Source organism: Perissodus microlepis, chromosome 7 (assembly GCF_051167445.1).
Source record: "Perissodus microlepis isolate ML-2025 ecotype Zambia chromosome 7, ASM5116744v1, whole genome shotgun sequence".
Lineage (NCBI taxonomy): Eukaryota > Metazoa > Chordata > Actinopteri > Cichliformes > Cichlidae > Perissodus > Perissodus microlepis.
In genome coordinates, this window is record NC_140467.1 from 10,057,734 (window position 1) to 10,077,899 (window position 20,166).

The 20,166-nt window shown below is 41.4% G+C and overlaps 2 protein-coding genes across 2 annotated transcripts; both read left to right on the top strand.

Moving 5' to 3' along the window:
* The first annotated feature begins 38 nt into the window (after window positions 1–38).
* On the top strand, window positions 39–4,791 carry LOC146382561 (MOB kinase activator 2). The gene is made up of 5 exons (XM_084933298.1): window positions 39–1,098; window positions 2,781–2,920; window positions 3,070–3,166; window positions 3,650–3,774; window positions 3,869–4,791. The coding sequence occupies exons 1-5, from the start codon at window positions 1,016–1,018 to the stop codon at window positions 4,105–4,107; spliced, it is 684 nt and encodes a 227-aa protein (XP_084789424.1). The 5' UTR covers window positions 39–1,015; the 3' UTR covers window positions 4,108–4,791.
* Window positions 4,792–12,304: 7,513 nt separating this feature from the next.
* On the top strand, window positions 12,305–19,731 carry adm2b (adrenomedullin 2b). Its single transcript, XM_084933301.1, has 3 exons — window positions 12,305–12,401; window positions 12,532–12,652; window positions 17,839–19,731. The coding sequence occupies exons 1-3, from the start codon at window positions 12,344–12,346 to the stop codon at window positions 18,242–18,244; spliced, it is 585 nt and encodes a 194-aa protein (XP_084789427.1). The 5' UTR covers window positions 12,305–12,343; the 3' UTR covers window positions 18,245–19,731.
* Window positions 19,732–20,166: the final 435 nt, after the last annotated feature.

Here is a 20,166-nt window from a genome sequence, read left to right on the forward strand (position 1 = left end):
ACACACACACACACACACACACACACACACACACACACACACACAGTACACAGAGAGAGAGAGAGAGTCAACAGGACATGGTCTTTGGAATATGTTTACCTTAAGGGCAGTTGAACAGGTGGATTATGTTGCGTCCCCGTCTCCCACACCTACAATCAGTGCTACACCCTCACAGTGTCTCCCCTGCTGCAAACATAAACCTGCCTGTCAGTTAGATGTCAGTGTGCTCCAGGCATCAAGTAAAGTTGGTTCACATAACAGCTGAGAAGGACCTGAAGAGCCTTCATTTGTGCTCATTCGCTTCACTTACATTTCAGTTTTTCAGCCTGTGGTCCTCTCTATATGTAGCTACCATTTTACCCGTGGGTGTATAGCTTCATTCCTGAGCTTAGATGTTTGTCATACTAATCCTGGAGCACAGATACTGTTAAGTCTTAAGAGGTAAGACTCTTTTCTACCATTCTTCCTGCCTTCTTCCCTCCTTACTTACTTTTGCACCAGGGAAAAAAACAAACAAACAAACACCTTTTTAGGTTTTGAGCCACACCTGCCTGCTCTCTCTCTGCGCAGAGTGCATGAAGGAGAGTGTGTTTGCAGTGGGTGGAAAGGGGAAGAAGGCGGAGTTGTGTTTTTGTACTTTTAATGGGTTGTGGAGAAACCTGCCTGTCTGCTTGGAGCTGGGAGAGGAGGAGCCTGTGGGGTGTGGGACTTCAGACAAAGGAGACATAAACACACTGACACTGGATCACTGGAGCAAAAAAAGAGTAGGAGACGACTAAGGGAGACGATCCCTAACTCTTGGACTACTTTTTCGCTATATTTTGGAGAAAAAAAACTTTATGTAAAGGACATTTTTGAGGGGGGTGTGATACCTTGGATCGGTTTGTGAGCTGAGACATGTTTGTGTTGGAGCAGTGGTGGCCATATGTTGCCCAGACTGTGTAGAAGTGTGTGTGTGTTTGGGATGGAAAAGTGGGGCTGGCACGATCAACATTTCTGCTCTTAGCTTCACGCCATGGGGGGGTGCCATAGTTACCCCTCGGCTAAAGAAGCAGACGGGAAGACCCTTCAGCCCTCTGACATCAGCAGTGACAAATTGTAAGTTATATCTCTTTTTCTCCTTGTTTTTTTTTTTTTTTTTTATTGCATTTCTTTGTTTGTCCTGTCAATCTTTTACTACTTTTGTATTTTTGATAGAACAAACACTCATGTTAAAAAGAGGACAATACTTATATCTGTTAATGGTGTGTAAGAAATGTGACTAGAAAGCTGGCTGCACATGGTTTACTCAGGAATGTTCTCCAGATAAGACTGTGTGCGTATGTGTGTGTGTGTGTGTGTGTGTGTGTGTGTGTTACATATTTGCCTGATGCCATCAGTGACGGTGGATTCCTCTAACAGCGGGAACACATTATGAGCAGCAGTTAAAACTAATATGAGGAAAGGCACAGGGAAAATGTGTTTTATCTGAGTTACTAGGCAAATGTTTTGCCCCAGGTTGAATCTTTTACAGCCAGCTCGCTGTAGCGAAGAGAAACCCGCTCATGGACAAAGTAAAAGTGGACAGATGGCCGAGTGCAGGAGAGCAGGGTCACAGAGGAGAGTGTTTACACAAAAAACACAACATGACAACTAGCTTTGGGTTCTTTGTTATTGTGTGCTGACAACCTGTAGCCAAGAGAGGAGGTGACTGAGTTAATGTCAGTGAGTGTAACAGAGCAGGATGTGAGCAGCTGAAGTTCCTGTGGACATTAGGAAAGTTTGTCATGGCTTGGCAAAGCTTTGCTCTACTGTACCTTTGCACAGCTAATGTTTACATTGATTTCTGACACTCTTCCTCCCTTTCTGACTGCTCTGACCTTTCACGTTTGACAAAAGACCTCGTGTTTAAACCTTTACACAAATGATCCCTGGCAGCCACTCTCTCTCACACACACTAACACATTTATACAGGGGGGAGTGAAACCCCATGGAGAGTACTGTGTTTTCCTTATCACAGCAGGCAAGGTCATACTAAGTAAACCCTCAGCTGCTGCGTGTGTGTGTGTGTGTGTGTGTGTGTGTGTGTGTGTGTGTGTGTGTGTGTGTGTGTGTGTGTGTGTGTGTGTGTGTGTGTGTGAGCGTGACAGCTGCCTGATCCACTACACTTTTAATATTGCAAAGTCTTGACTAAAAGTCTGAGTTAGCCTGCTCTGATCAGGAACAACTATCCTGCATTCCTGCTTTGAATAAAGTCAAATTCTGCTGCCAGGTTTGACTCTCCATCACACTGTAAACATCATACATTCCCAGTATTCTCTATCTATATTGTCACACCTTCCTGATTAATAAGCCCTGTCTGTAGCTTATCAGTAGGTGCAGTATATAAACCAATGTAGGAAAAAGAGATGTTTTCCCAAAGAGGGTTGGCCTCAGCACTCGACTCTACATTATCCTGCACAATCTTGCTCAGTTATTTGCTTTCCAGCATTGACCGCTGCAGCAGTCTGCTTCATTAACAGTAATTACGCTGGCTCTGAATTGACTGCCTTCATTACATTAACTGCTGCTGTATTGGATGTTTAGGTCTGCAGTCACAGCAGTGCTCATATGTTTCAATGTGTGTGTGTCAGCCAACACAGAGCAAGATAGATGAAAGAACTTAAAACATCTTATCTACTGAGTGCAGCAGCAGTCATTAATCCACTGACCCGTTGGTTGTTAGACACAGCGATATTTTTCGGTCTCCCACTCTTTCTCTTTCTGTGTCGGCTTCATTAACTCTGAACTGTCTTCTCAAGGGGGATTAATAACAATAACCAGGAAGCGCGTCCATATCTGCAGCAGCAGTATGTGTGTCAGCGGATCACACATGCAGACATGTATGCCCTCATAGCTCTGCCGCCTGGCGTCGACAAGGCAGAGTGGCTTGCCAGCAACAGTAAGTAGTAACAGATTTGTGTTTGGACTCATTTCTCTGTAGCTCTTTAACTCCCAACACTTTTCTTCTTTCTGCAAAAACAAAGAAGAAGAGAGAACAGCAACGTGCGCAAGATATAATGTTGCTGTGCTTATTTATTTTCTTTCCAGCTGTGGCATTTTTCAAGCATATAAACCTGTTCTCCAGTGCGCTATCAGAGTTCTGCACTCCCAACACATGCCCAACTGCCTGTGGACCAGGCAACGCGTAAGTTACTCAGTATTATACTGCAAATTGTGGCACCGTATGCAGATACAAAAGCTGTTCTTGATGTATATTATAATATTATATTCATATTATATATGGGTAACCTTGTACACTATATCTGTTGCAGTCATTGGGGTAAACTGCAAGCAATCAGCATGTGCTGAAGTAAAATGTCTAAGCTCCTATTAGCCTTGTAAAAAAAGAAAAAATTATGTTTATGTGAATTGTTTTAAAAGTTAGTTTTTCACTTTTTCCCAACACTACTGCCAGCAAACGGCCATTTTGCTAACAGCATTAGGAGAGCTTGCATGAGGTTGACCTAAATGTACTACTGTATAATCAGTCTTTAAGCTGAGCTCTGAGCAGCTTCTCAGTCTTTATCAGCCCAGGAGTGCCATCACAATATTTACCCTTTAAAAAACATCAAGTACGGATTCTGTTGTTTCCATGTTGTGTAAACTTTTAGTACGCTTTCGTCCTCAGGGTTTATGTTTGGACTGATGACCATGGCAGGAAGCTTAAGTGCTCTGCTCCGCTTTACTTTGACTACGCCATGTCATACATTCAGGACCTACTGACTGATGAAGACGTGTTCCCTACAAAAACAGGTAGAGTGCATTTACATCGTGTGTTACCTAATTGCACGGTACGTTCCAGTTTCAGTTTTAGTTTTAAACTGTCATCTCTTCCTCGTTTCTCCAGGTGCAAAATTTCCGACAGGCTTCGTGTTTATGGTCCAGAAGGTGTTTCTGTTGTTGTTCAGGACAATGGCTCACATTTATTGGTCTCACTACACACAGGCCCAGCAGGTGGGTCTGCACCCGCACCTCAACACGCTTTTCATGCACCTGACGCTCTTCTGCCGGCACCATGAGCTGCTGGATCCAGAAGACACTGAGCCACTGCAGGACCTCATCACAGCTTTGGGACGACAAGGGTGAACTTAAAGGGCAGCCGCAGATATTGTACAATCACATCATTGCACGCTTATTTATTTCTTAAAGCTGATTGTCTCTCACCACTCTGGGCCAAATTTAAACGTATTCCCCAGTATAGATTTTTAAAGAAAGCTCTATAAGGAGAGCAATGCAAAGAAACAATGCTCCTGTTGTTCTGTAGAATTGGACTGAAGTGTATGACTATTGCATGCTTTGTTTTGTTGTTGTTTTTTTTTGCTTTTTTAACATAATGGTGCACTATTTTACTTTGATAAGGTCAAGATCTTCAAGGTCACTTAACCAAACAAACCCAGTTTGTGCCATTTTTGTATTTTGTGCACCGTGCAAAAATGCTGCATCTTCATGTATTTTAGAGTACTTTGTAATAAATATTTGTGAGCCATTATCTGTACAGTGGAACTGAAAAGCATGCATACTTTATTTTGGAGAAATTAGTGAATACAAAAAAGTGGGAAGAATTGGTTAAAGACAGGAAGGGACTTTGTGTTTGATCCTGAAGTGCGTGCTGGTGCTGTTTTATTTAGCATATTTTCAGGTCTTTGGTTTATAATCAGCGCCACCTGCTGCTAGTAAAGGAATCCAGCACGTATCACATTTTCCCTGCACCATCTGTAAATGTTTGTTTACATACTGGATTTATGATTAAACTGACTTATGAGAGTTAAATGGTGGTTTTTCAGTTTTAATGTAAGGGTGTTGACAAAACATCTGGCTGCACTGGTTCTCTCATTTCAGATGTGAATGCCGTTTGAGGCCCACAAAGCTAAGGGATCACATACTGTAAACACTGAATTGTATGAATATTTTTGTTTATTTTCAGAGTCGTCTTTTTTCTTGCCTCTTCAAGATACAAACTCTACTGTACATTCTTCTTGGTTAACAGCATTGTTTCTGGGAAGTGTCAGGCCACTCGAGCCACACTGCATTAAATGAGCCTAACGGGCCCTGTGCCATATGCAGTCTTGATCAAAAGTTTAAGTTTAAAAATAGCAAAAAATCATATTTTGCATATTTGTATCTTAACAAGGTTCCAGGTAGAGTTTCAACATGCAACAAGAAGAAATAGGAGTGAGACAAAACATTTTTTAAAGCATGCAATTTATTGAAAACAAAGCTTAAACTGAATCAAGCTGTTTGATTTCTGTTTTGGGGGAGTTTACAGGTTTTTTTTAAGGTGTGGTCTTAAACTTTTGATCAGCCGTAAAAGTTCTAAACATTAACTCAGTAATGAGTAGCTCCACTGTTATTGTTGATCACTTCAAAAAATTGTTGCGGCATGCTTGATGCAAACGTTTCCATGAGGTGAGTGGGAACATTTCTCCAAGTGGTGAAGAGAGCCGCAAGAAGGGCATCTACTGTCTGGAACTGTTGCCCATTTTTGTAAACTTCCCTAGCCATCCATCCCCAAAGGTTCACAGGGAACATGCAGGATGGTCCAAAAGAGTGATGGTATTGTCCTGGAAGAAGTCCCTTGTCCTGCGGGCATTGTGTACTGTAGCTTTGTCCTGTTGAAAAACCTAGTTGTTACCACACAGACCATGGCCCTGTCATGAGGGATGCTTTCTGCAACATCTGGACAAACCCAGCGCCCGTTTGATGCCCCTGCACCTCCTGAAGCTCCTACTATTACTAATTATACGTAAGGATAACAATAAGCTCTCACCTCACTGCCCCCCCTCTTCTATTTATTAATACTATTTATTTACATATTTCTATTTTTACCCGATTGTATATTTGTACATTTTATATATTTTTTCTCTAAATACTGTTCATATGTATATAGTGCTGCAGAAACTCTGCACCCCCCACCACGTTTGCACCGAGTAGGAGATGCTCTGTATGTCTGTATAGTGACAATAAAGGTATTCTATTCTATTCTGTAGCTTCCAGGTCATATGAAAATCTGTGTTTTCATCTCTTTTTCTCGCATCTCATGCCCCAGAAACAGACATAATCAGGATATATTATTGCTTGGCTATTTTTATTTAAAACATTTTTCCTTTGCCCAATATAAGCATGTAGTCCTATATTTCTCCACAAAGAGGCAGCAAAAACCCCTACATTTTACCGACAGACTTAAAAATACAAAGAAATTTGAAAAATGATTAACCTAAAAGAAATGTATTTATTCATTTCATAACTTCATTACTGAACAACACTGTTGCAAAAAATGATTGATCTCTCATTTCAACTGCAAATTCTGTTCAAATTAAAATGAAAACACGCCTCTTTCATTATACAGGGTGGGCCATTTATATGGATACACCGTAATAACATGGGAATGGTTGGTAATATTAAAGTCCTGTTTGTGGAACATTAGTATATGTGAGGTGGCAAACTCCTCAAGATGGGTGGTGACTATGGTGGCCATTTAGAAGTCGGCCATCTTAGATACAACCTTTGTTTTTCCAATAGGAAGAGGGCCATGTGACACATCAAACTTATTGGTAATGTCACAAGAAAAACAATGGTGTACTTGGTTTCAACGTAACTTTATTCTTTCATGAGTTATTTACCAACATATTACTACAGCACATCTTGTGGTCACACCCACCCTTAAAAATAAACGTTTATTCAGCACATAAACAAGCCTTATATGGAGTGCTGCAGATGCATTAAAATACTTACGACTGACTTACTTGGGACGTAAACTGAGGAGGAGAGACAGGCCCTTTGGCCTACATACTTCAGACACCCTTAGTACTCATGTTTCAGACCAAATAAAGGGTTTTTGTTTTTTTTATCTTTATCTTGTTTGATTGTAGTGATATGTATATGACATTTAGACACATAAAAACCTGCAAATGTAGACACAAAAGCCTTTGTGGAAGTTCCTTCCCTGATTTTTACTGCGATGAACCTACTGTGTGCCATAGTTTTGTGGTAATCATTCCACAGTGAAAAGAGAGCTCAACAGAAAATGGAAGTTCTGTATTGCAAGTGTGTATGCGATGTGATTTCTGATTGATTTGAGTTGGATTACAGCTCATAACTGTAGCCAGATGGCTGATTTCCACTCAGATTTCAACCTGAGGTGTTCAACAGACACAAAAGACTGAAACTGAAACCCTTCACAGGATAAGTCTGGATACATGCACACACTCCCTCACACACACATACACACAAAGGTTTGTTCTTTGGGTAGATAGGAGATGTGTTAATGCACATGTTGGACTGAGGTAAGGCTCACCGTATTGGAAACTGAGCTTACAAGGTAATACTGCAAACTGCTGAGTCACAGACAAGCACAGCCATGGCGCTTTAATTAAGACCTGAAGTCACCTCCACATACAGAGCATTCTTTTAATCAGGTTCAGACTCTGAGCTGCTCATCTGTGTCCTCCTTCACAGTAAAGAAGAGCTGTTCTTTTACAAGAAAACTGAAGGGAACAGTATCTGACAGCCTCTGGCCAACACAGAGACTGATTCTCTCTAGTTTTCCTTACTTTTTTGAACTTTCATAATCAGGGGATAACATAACAGTAGCCAATCTGTCTTAGCTGAACTTGTTACATGATGTTAATTTGAACATAAAAACGTTGGGTTTGCATGCGTTTAACTGGCTCGTGCATCATGTCACAGCTGTTCAGGTTAACTCCATGCGAGAGTTCTGACCCCCATGTGGGAAACATGTGGGTACGATTTGCACAATGTCATCTCTTTACAGGTCAAAAATATCAGCAGCCATAAAGCCAGGCACTGGGGTACAATATCAGTTCATATACTGCTGTTGTACTCAGGTTTCTTCAACAAAACACATCTTTAATGGAAGTGGTGGAGGTGTCATTTTTCAGGCAATGTTTTTTTTTCTCCTTAGATTGGACCATATTCGGCTGTAAAGACAAATGTCAGTTTTTGTTGATAACTTTATAAATGTCACAATAACCTGCTCTACACTGCAGGGAGAGTGATTTAAATTGGCATGTTGGGATAAAAACACTCACTAACCACTTTATTTGGTATGTCTTGCTAGTATCTGTTTAGACCCCCTTTTGCTTTTAGACCTACCTTTGATCTTCGTGGCACAAGATTCAAGAAGGTGCTGGAAACATTCCTCTGAGATTTTGGTCCATATTAACACGACAGCATCACACAGTTGCTGCAGACTTGTTGGCTGAGACTCTCCTATTCGACCACAGGTCAAAGGTGCTCTATTAGATTGCAATCTGGTGACTTTGAAGGTCATCTGAGTACAGTCAACTTATTGTCATGTTCAAGAAACCAGTTTGAGATGATGTGAGATTTGTGGCATGGCACGCTATCCTGATGGAAACAGCCAGAAGATGGGTTCCCTCTGGACACGAAGGGATAAACATAGTCCGCAGCAATACACAGGCAGGCTGTGGGGTTTAAATCATCCTCAGTTGGTGCTAAGAGACCCAAAGTGTACCATTACCATTATGCCATATTCTAATACTACAATCCAAATATTGCAGCAGAAATCAGGCTGCATTTGAAGTATAGTCTCAGATTTCTGTTCTTATTTGACAGAAGTAAGTTGCATCCAGTAGTCTTCTGCTGCTGCAGGCAGTCAGCTTCAAGGTTCAACATGGCATATTTTTCTGCAAACTTTGGTAGAAATGAGTGGTTGTTTGAATTACAGCTCAAGCCAGTCTGCCCATTCTCCTCTGACCTCTCCCAGCAGTGAGGCATCTTCACCCAGAGAACTGGGCTCACTGGACATTTTTTGCTTTTTTGAACCATGCTCTATAAATCAGCATTTTCTGGAATACTCAAAACAACAATGCCACTTTCTAAGTCACTTAAAATCAACTTTCTTCTGCATTCTGATTCTCGTTTTGAACTTCAGCAGGTCATCTTGACCACATCTACTTGCCTGTGTATCTAATAAAATGTCCTCCGAGAGCTTACAGTAACAAAGTTTTTATTGTATGTATACCAGAGGTGAGCAGTTAATTTTCCCAAGGGGTCACATCTGCCAGTTTTTCCCATTTCATCCCAAGCATGTGGTTACCTCCATGAACAAATATTGTTCCTTGCAATCTCAAACACTTTAGTTTTCCCATCCATAAAGATGAGTAACTTGGCTGTGTCACAGACATCACGTCCAGTGCAAAGTGTCCACTTTGTCAGCGTAATTTGCAGATTTCCCACAGTGTCCTTGATCAGTCTTGTTATGCTTCGCCTGGATAGAGACACATTCTCAAATGCTTCTTTTTTTCTCATGGGCATAATAACAGTTCACCAAATAAACTTCCCATCGGAGAATAGTTTACCTTTGTTGCTGCTATTTGTGCAATTTTATGGGAAAAGACAAAGCTGGTCTTGACTGCTTCTTCCTTGGATGTGTAATGCTTGGTAAAAAAAAAGTTCTTCTGGCTTCACATATTAGTTTGCGCTCTGCATCATTCAAGTTCTTGTATTTTTATGTAGGTGCTTAGTCTCATAATGGCAATTCAAACTGTAATCCTTCAACATAGCAATCTTCTCACCACAAACTAAGCACACTGCTTTACCTCTAACACCATCTCTTGTTCAAAACGCTACATTCTGCATCAATCTGTATCCACATAGCAAGCAGGTCTAGCACGGATCTGGTATCAAGCCGGCACTGCTGGCGGACTTCTGGCATGATAAGACGTATGTCATCCAGATATGGGCCAGGCCTGACATAGATGGCACTGTCTACGTGATGGCATGCCATATCTGGCTTGATTGTGGTTTGGTTTATGTGGCCCAGGCCCACAGAAAACAGGTCTGGCCCAGATCTGGCATCAAGCTGGCACTTCTGACTGACTGGTGTTTTGGCAGAGTGTATGTCAACCAGATGTGGGCCACGTCTGGCAATGATGGCACTATTTATGTTTCTATTTTCCTATTTTAGTTAGAAGATCCAAATGCCATGTTGCAATACTCTACTGCTATGGTAGCCAATGTTTCAAATGCAGGTTTGACAGGTTTGTGAGTGTACACTTAATCCAAAACCTAGTGAGGGCTTACTCATCTTTGCCAGTGGGAGACTGTAGCTCAGGTGGTAGAGCAGGTCACAAACTGATAGGAAGGTTAGTGGTTTGATCCCTGGCTCCTCCAATCTGCATGTCAAGAGTGTGAATGTGTATGAATGTAGTTAGGAAGCCCTCAGTTAAGCAAAGGTATGTGATTGGGTGAATGTGGCGTGTTGTATCGAGCACTTTGAGTAATCTGGGAGAGTAGAAAAGCGCTATATAAGAATCAGTCCATTCACTGTCTGAACAGAGTTTCGGCATGTTACTTCTGCATGTTCTGGCACATGTTGTTATTGCATGGCTTGTTTAAGGTATACATTAGGCTGACATCTGGGGCCAGAGCTGAAACTGTTCTGGGCCAGCAGTGTGTCTACAACTGGCCTGTGGCTGCACACCACCTACAGATGGCCCACATACCGCAAAGAATGACGGCCCTTTGGTGGCCTAGATCAGGTTTGCCAGAGGTAATCCACGCATGGGCCAGCACAGGACCACCAGTGTGTATGCAACTGGCCTTGTGCTGGCCCATGTGTGGGCCACCTCTGGCAAACCAGGTCTGGGCCACCAAAGGGCCGTCATTCTTTGCAGTATGTTAGCCATGTGTAAGCACATTGTGTGGGCCTGATCTGGGCCATACCAATTTTGCTATGTGGGTATGTGTGTCAACTGAACACACACACACAAACACACACACACACACACACACACACGCACGTCTAATAGCAGTCACCTTCAAAATAAAAGCAACAAAGTTGCATTGTGATTTCCCCAACCCACAAAACCCCCAGAAATCTCAGTTTTCAGTGACTTAAAATGGTGCTAATATGTGGGCAAGAGGCAAAAAGGCTATGTTTTCCAAAATACCTGTGTAGGTGCTGACCTGAAGCTATAACGTTAGCTTTTTGGCTTCTGCCATGTTGGTTTTTGAAGCAGATATTACATTATATGAACAAAAGAACAGACTGCTAATTTATTAGCTAATGCTAGCTAGATTCATAGCAAGCTATATTCATAAACTGTATGAGTGCAATGCAGCTAATCAGTGGTAACAAACAGAAAACACAAACACAAAAAAGTTACTCACCAAAACCGAAGTACGAACCCCACAGCAAGCCATAACAGTAGCCAGTCTATTAAAGATAACACAAAAAGGATCCAGTTTAACAACTTGAGGTAGTGGATGAGGCCTAGCAGAAACTGTAGCTTGTCAAGACAGCTATCAGCCAATGCGGACATGTACCTAGTTCAATTATCCAGTTAAGAAAGTCATTTTTAAAAAATTAAAAAAAAAAAAAAAAATCACCCTACTCATAGTTGTTATTAAGGGGGAAATTGTCCATAGACATTCATATTAATGTGTGTTAAGCTTTAAATATGCTTTTTAATGATGGTAAGTCGGACATTCTAACATGGGACTCTAACATGGATAGCTGGTGAGACAGCTTTGACAGGTTTTGACAGCAAAACCTGGTTTCGACAAAGGATGTTGAAGATGGAGCTGCCAGGCCGGAGGATAAGAGCAAGACTTCAGAGAAGGTTAATGGATGTATTGAGGGAGGACATGGAGCAGGTTGGTATGACGGAGGAGGATACCAGCGATGAGGTGAGATGGAGGCAGATGATCCACTAATGCCAACAGGTAGAAGAAGAAATAGAAGACTTATGCAAAGTAGAAAGCATTAGACTAATAAAATGCAATACCTTTTCAAAGTAAAAGTAATTTTTTTATAATGACTTTATTTCAGGTTTTATAGGAAGTTATTTATTAGTCTTCAGGCATGCATTGAGTAGGCTACTGTATGAAAACCCGTGGTTGTCATATAAGTGAAGTCCTGTTACTAAAAATAACATTTTCTTTGTATTCCAGGGGGTTTAATACGACTTCACTGTGTTAATAATAATCGGTTCAGCAGTTATTTCTAAGTGGGTCAGCCTAGGCTCATTGGCCACAAGGACACTGCTTAATGGGAAATGAAATCCAAAAATATAAGTTACCTTACATAAAGCGCAAAACAAATATGGCAGATGCACTTCATACCCAGGATTAGTGAGAGGACTGAAGCTCTTGAGGTTTAATTAGGTTGCGAGGTTCATTGGAGGTGAGGTTGGTGAGCAGGACACGCAATAAAACTTCCTCCTCCCTCCTCCTCCTCCTCCTTCGGACTTTATAAACCAGAACACTCCATTCGCTCCTGCTTTGCGCCCCAGTGAGCATCACGTTGGATTAGACCGCGGAGGTCAGTGTGCCGAAGATGCAGGAAACAGAGATGATGCTGACCGTGTCGTTCATGAATACGCGACATTTTACATGTTAGAGATAATTTTGTAAAAACAAAACAACAACAAAAAGACTGACCATATTCTTGGATTTTTTTCTAATCGATTCTTTTTAACATTTCCGGTAATATCAATAATATTTTGGTTTACTGCTCCCGGACAGTGTGCGTCCGCTACCCTGTCATGTGCACCCTCCGTCCGGCGTGGCTGTGCGTGCTGCTCGGTCTCTTGCCTTTGGAGATCCAGTCCCAAGCACTGACACCGCAGAGAACTCACAGACCCAGGTACCCGAAACTTTTAGGGGGATTTAAATATTTGTTTTTAAGTAAATTGTTAAATTCAGAATATCTTCTTAACTAATAACCTTAATGGAAAACAACTTTAATTTTGCTGCTTTACTTTGATGCACATTTTGTATTTTTCCTCTTTTCCCCCCATACAAGATAAAGTATAAAGTAATGTTAAAAGGTTTTGTGAGTAATTGTGAATAAATTTGCACCACATAACACCCTTTAAACTCTTGCTTTAGAAATAAAAAGCCTTTATAAAAAGGTAACTTTGGCAAAACAACGACTACACATTTAATCGTTAAATCATTTAAATATCAAAAGCACAACATTATTTAGGGTTTCAGCCTCTATAAAAAGGCTTTCGTTTCTTTTATATGATTGTAAATGGATTGTTATCTTTAGTAATTGTATTGGGACACTGCGAGAACTTGTAGCATTTGAAGAAGAAAAAAAAGAAATAAAAACATAAAAGAGAAGAAAAGGGGTCTAGTGACAGAGTAAGGTAATTCCTCTCAGTAGCAGCAGGAGGTGAGACAGAGGTGAAGGTGATTTAGTGGGATTTGGGACAAGGATACATGCGCATACCGAGGGGCCAAGCAGCAAGCAAGCAGTCTGAATAAGACACCAGCAGCTTGTAGGTTCCTTAAGAACATCTTATGATGTGGCTGCTTCAAGGCCAGCAGCACGCCGTTTAAAATTATCGTCACATGCAAACCCACAGGTCGTTACTTTGTTTTCTGCTACCTTGGTAGATCTAATCAGAGAAAACTTCTTACGCTGTTTTGTGTGTGTGAGAAAGAAAGCGTAAGAGAGGGAGAGGGGTTATGCTCCCTGAGTCTAAGTTATATAAGAGGGATTTCTCCCCTTATTTGCAGCTTTTATAAAGCTTTAATCCCACATTAGTGTGAATACACCTTATCTATTGTTTGAGAGCTAAATTAGTGCAATAACAGTGTAAGATAAAAAGGCATCAAGGCAATGCATTTCATACAATTATTATTATTTTTTTCAGAACTATTCCTGCTTGTTTATTTGATTGTTTTTCCTCAACAATACCAATAAGAATGAGCAATTTGATTAAGTTGTGTAGCATTATATACTAAACATCTCTGGCTAATGGGGGTGGGGGTTGTGGGGAACCCCATCTCAAACGTCTCAGTGTGATTCAGTGCTGTTGGATGTAACGTAATATTGCTGCTGGCACTCAGCAAAGTGAGCCTAAAGAAATAAAAGAGGAGAGAAAGAAAAATGAAAGCATCCTGCTGTAATTTAAAAAAGACAGAGAGCCAAAAGGAGGGAGGGGGTCGTGCTGTTAGTGAAGCTGTGGGCAACCCATAGGGACAAAAGGGGGTGTGTGTCTGTGTATACGTATGTGTCTGCATGCGTGTTCAGTCTCTCTGTGAACAGCCCCATGCTGAGCTCTAACTGGGGAAGAATGTTGGAGACGCTCCTTTTGGTCTCTCAGATTCAGGTTCACATCCTGAATCACACATGAGAGGTGAGGGAATGGGGGTTGCAATAGAAAGAAAAACACAAAAGGGGGTTCAGCTTATTATATACTGCTATCATGGAGTGTTAATTGCTGCCAGATATTTTAGGCAACAATCATTTCTGTTTTCCTTCCTGTGAGTTATGACCAAATTTCATTATAAAGCATCTCAGCTGCTCAAAAAATAACTTTTTTACAACTTTACAGTAAGTTTCATTGACAATAAGCAATCCCTCTCTGTTCTCCAGCTAGTACCGCATATAAACAGACCAGGTGGGCAAAGAAAACTGTGACTGGGAAATGGATATCACTATCATCAGATCTTGTCAACTCATAATAAAGTCGTACTTTTAATGTAACTGGCTGTAACAAAGCCAGGGTGAGATGCTGTCTAAAGCTATCCTTTCTCACATGTAGCACACAGCAGGCGATGTGAGGTGTGTTCTCACTTCTGAAGGAAGAAGGTGAGGTTGGTGCCTAAGAAGGCAGGACACATGAGGTCCTCTCACTCTCTGTTACATATATCTAACTGCGTCTGACATTTCTGTGCTCGCATGCACCTCTGGTGGGCAGTTTCTCATCTACAAGAACTCGGGATGCAGTGAATTCATGTTCACAGCTATAAATGTACAGCCAGTAGAGACTAAGGATGCACTTCAAAGAATGCAAGATGGTTTTTCACTGCACTCTGACCCATCCACTGCTAAACAGAAAAGAAAGAGTGGTATTTATGCAAATGTCTGAATGAGGCAAGGGAATGTGCTATGAAGACGATAAAACATGGAAAGCTGATTTGTCCAGATGGCATACCTGTGGAGGTATCTCCATACCTCCACAGGTCTGGAGTCTAGGAGAGAAGACAGGGGAGTTTGTTTATTTTTGCCAGATTGTTTAACATAATCTTGAAAAATGAGAAGATGGAGAAGTTGTGTACTGAATTTCAAGAACAAGGGTGATGTTCAGAGCTGTAATAACTACAGAGCAATGAGCCACTCACAAAGATATGAGAAAGAGCTGTTGAAGCTTGACCGAAGCTAGTAATGATTAATGAGCAGCAGTACAGCTGAAAAGGAGCAATACGGAGAAGGCCAGGAGGAGTTGCACTGTGTCCTTGTAGATCTATAGAAAGCATGCGGAAGGGTGCCAACAGAGGAACTGTGGTACTGCATGAGGAATTTAGGAGTGACAGAGAAGTGTGTGAGAGTGTTGCAGGACATGCATGAGGACAACGAGACAGAGGTGAGGTGTGCAGTGGGAGTTCAAGGTGGGGTTGAGCCCCGTCTATTTTGCAAAGGTGATGGAGAGGCTGACAGATGAGGTCAGGCAGGAGTCTCCGTGGACTAGGATGTTCACACATGGCATTGTGATCCATAGTGAGAGTAGGGAGCTGGTGGAAAAGAGTCTAGAGTGATGTAGGTATGCTCTGGAGAGAAGAGGGAGGAAAGCCAGAGGAAGCAAGACAGAACATTTGTGTGAATGTAAAGGAGACAGGTGGAAAGGTGAAGAAGAACACCCATCCCCCTATCTTGTAGTACAGTGGATAAGCAAAACCTTTTCACCACAATGAAAATGCAGACACTAAAAATTACTGGAAGTAAAATAAAAAATAAGCTTATGTGTTTACTGTATTGGTTCTTTGCTGTATATTAGCTTACCTGTATTAGATGTGTTAGAAACTAGCAAGTAGCTCAGTGGCCCAGATTTCTTGCTACTGGGAGGCAGTTTGGTGCCAAGTGCCTTTCCCTTCAGTGGCAGTTGATTTTAAACCTCACCACAGGGGGCCATTTAACCATGTATGTGTGTGAGTAAATGCACAAATGTGTGTTTTTTTGTGCAGAAAGAAAAAGAGACAGGCAACTACAGATGTCAGCACACACATGTAAAGATGAATAAAGCCAAGAGTTTGCTTACGCTGTGTACCGCATGCATGCAAAAGTCTGCATCTCAGTTTGACAGTCACGTGTCACAGTCACGTGTTTCGACTAATTCTCCACCATGCAACATTATGCCAGTGTGTGTGTGTCTAAGTGTGCACGCTTCATTCACCATCCATTAAAACCAGTTCAGTTCACCTAGCTTAAAGTCAATGGTATAACACACAATGAATGTGTGTTCTCGTGTGTGTTGGCAGTGAGAGCTAAAGGTGTCCGGCCAGAAGAGTGATCAGAATACCAGTCAGGATTAGTTACAGGATAAAATGGTAATCTGGCCCACTTTTCACAACAAACAAACAAACATTATCTTACTTCATCCATCCCTCTGCCTTTATTCTTTGTTCCTTACATACTGAATATACAATATAATTTTTTGCAGTACAGAATTATAAGTCATGCGTAAGGCAGTGTTGTGTTTGACAAAACTATAAAAGTATTAAAGAGAATTAGGGATGATGAGGGTTTGCAGTCATTTGACTTAACCACTTGCTCCTGTCAGCAGTATAAAAGGGCTGGAATAAACAGGCAATTGCTTTATTGCAAACTTAGAATCTACTGCCTTTAATTTACCAATGTAGTGCAGTATTATGTCATCGCTGGTTGCTTACATGACAAAACATACCCCCTCTTTGCACTTGAACTCTTGAGCATCTGGGAGAAAGTGAGAATTATTTTTTTCTTTTTTAAATAGAAAAGGTATTGTGATGATGTGAGGGGGAAAAAAACGTGTGCAGACAGCAGGAGATTGAGAAATAAAGTACTTAAAACCCACTCAAGGGGAGTGGAGGAGGTGTAGGAGCCCCTCACCACCAATCTACATTGTGCTTTGTCACTTCCCGGAACTGTTGTGAGATTTGTCGACTTGCATACTGTTATTGATTAACCATGTCTTTTTTTTTTTTTTTTGACCGAGCGGATGTCAGTGTCTTGGTTCTCGACTCTGTTGGTTTAAACCACTTTGGTCCGGTTGGGAGCTGGAAACAGAGCACCCTTTAGATGTCGCTAGCAGAAATTTTAGACCGACTGGTTGCATTCTTTTTTAATTATTGACTAAAATGAACTTATCACCCTTTTAACTGTGTTTTGAAGATTAATGGGGGAAAGCAGTGCTTTAATGTTTAAGCAGTGCACATAGACGGTTAGATAGCTACAGGCAGAAATACTACCTGTGCACCACTCTGTCTTTCTTTATCATCTCTTCTCAAAAATGAGACCTCAGACTGAGCACAGCAGACATTCCTGCAGTGCAACCGTGAATCCTGTAAGGCGTTTATCCAGTTTCACTCTGAAACTCAAGCAGGTGACATGCATGACTGCCAATCATCACATATGAACAGGAAGTGGCTCAGGTATTGCTAATGTTGCGCGTTTACACAGTCACCCTTTCATATCCACACAATTGTTCAATTTTAAATTGCTGCGTTAGGCTGGGATGAGGTTAATTGAAGTTATACTAAAAGATTCACTAAGTCTTCAGGAAATGAATCTGCACCAACGTAATGTACCCTAAAGTCATGGGGGCTCCATAGGAGAGTCAGAGATCCTTAGTTTGATCCTGAGAGGCGACATATATCCCTTTGGGGTTGCATCAGTAAGGGAATCTGCCAAGTCAAACATGCAACAAACCCACTGTGACGACCCTTTGTGAATAAGGCAGCAGCTGAAAGTAGTATTATTACCCTAAAGTCACGTTTATATGACGTATGTGAATGTGATTCCCTGGAAACATTTTCTGTCTTTCTGTCTGTTTTTCTCAGGCTGAGTTTTCCCAGAACCTCTAAATTCCCAAAGTCCTTTCACCCCAGCATCGTGCCGACTGTGTCTGATCTCTCTGTCGCTGCTCACAACCAAATTACAGAGGAAGACGGACAGATCATCTGGAGGGCCTTGCTCCCACACAAAGATCCCCCGCCAAAGCCCTTTGACCTGTTGGTTGACCAAAGCCACAACGTGCTACCGGAGGCGCCAGTCTGGCAGCGCGGGTCACGGGGTCGTCGCCATGCTGGTAGAGGCAGGGGCCACGCCCACCTGATGAGGGTGGGGTGCGTCCTAGGCACCTGTCAGGTTCAGAACCTCAGCCACCGTCTGTACCAGCTGATTGGACAGAGTGGGAGGGAAGACTCCTCCCCAATTAACCCCCGCAGTCCTCACAGCTACGGATAAGGCCACACCCACTCACCCACACTCAAGACAACTTCATCAACACCTGCTGGCAAATTACCCAGGTCCACTGTTACACTAACTATATGTTCAGGCTCAAAAATATTGCTACTGCTGTCATTCCTTAACAGAGCAGTTGTGGGTTTTTTTACAGCTTGGGTCTTATTTTTATAGTTTTGACTAAAACTCTCATCAGTAATAAGAACACGGTACTCACAGAGTAAACTGTTGAACGCTTTGAATGAGGCAACATCATGAAAAAGACAACAGCAAAGACTAAGAGGCCATTTGGAAAGGTCAGAGTCCCTTGACTGGAAACAGCAGACTGCTTTTTTTTTTTTATGTCAGGGTGCTTTGGTCACTCAGGAGTCTTTCCCAAGACAGCTTCCTGCTTCAACTCATTATCACCAATTTGAGATTGAATCTATCAATTATTCTGATGAGTACATTGCTATTGTAAGCTACAGATACGATTGTCAAATCTGTAAAAATAACACTTTTTAAAGATTATTACCTGTAGTGTGGGCTACAGCGTTATACCGAGCTAAAACTAGAGTCCTATATGTTTTGGCATTTACAGCACGACTATCTTTGTAACCAGACAAGCCTCTCTCAACCAATCCCTACCTGACTAATGTCTGCTGATGAATGGTTATCCTCCTCCTCTTAACTTACCTGAGCTCAGTGTTAATCCACAATGTGTCTTGAAAGCACATTTAACCCTCTCTGCTTCAGTGCAGACAGAACCCAAGAATAACCCCCAATCAAACCCAATTAACCCTTCACCCAAAAACCCACAGTGCATATGATCAGCCAAAATAACCACTAACCCTAATCCGTAATCTGTCTGTACACTTAACAGACACCGTAGCAGGTCTTGACTCTATTAAACCAGAGGGAGGACAGCCGCACTCCATATTCTCTGCATCAGTTTGAGCCTTAATTGATCATTTATAAGGCCTTACAGTGTTTTGCCTTTCACCAGCGCAGATTAAGCATGCCAGTGAATTTAGACCATCATTTTTTAAGCTTTATAGTTTGTTTTATTCTTTTCTCTCTGTGTGCACGTCAGCTCATTATAACTCCCGTTTTGGTAGTTCACACAGGCTATTATTAGGAATGCATGAAAGCACTTTATTATCCTTTACATTCAATATGACTTGAATTTTAAAGGTGTGTTATTTAACTTTAAATTAATGGGTCAGTTTTGCTGTAAATATCACACTTTACTAAATCTTTGTTTTCATATACACTCCATTCAAAGACACAAGTGTCCTTTTGTAAACCATTGTGCTGTTTTCTTCTAACACTGATGTTAAATAAAAACCTTTATATAGTTATTTCACCTGTCAACAGCAAATCGAGGCGTCAGTGTGAAGTTTTTTGTGAACATTTCATGCTGTATTATACTGACAATATTTTACAAATGAAGTAAAGTTACAAACCAGCATCATTTTACCCTTTTCATATCCATGTTGCCTGCTTTATTCTTTCACTGTGAAACACTTTTTTGTCCATTCCTAAAAGGTAAATGTGACTTACATTCACGTTTCATTTCCTGTACATGCACAGAACAAAGCAGGTAGAGTTCAAATGTTCAGAAAAAACACACATTGTAAGTCACGTTCATAAACAAAGAGCAGAGGCAGGGGCTAATGAGGCTACCAGACTTGACCCAGCTCCCTCTACAGCCACAAATAGCTTTAGATATAAAACGTATTTTACACAAGTATAATAAACCCCACGGTTTGCAATATTTACATCATATGTGCAAATTCTTGTTCCCCCAGTTAAAAAAAAATAAGAATAAAAATGTGATGCCATGCTTGATCGCATGCAGGCTGTTGTTTCTCAACAGTTTTGGGAGGCATTTAATGTGGCCAATTAGATTTAAGAGTGGGCCAAGCCTCTACCACCCCCAGATA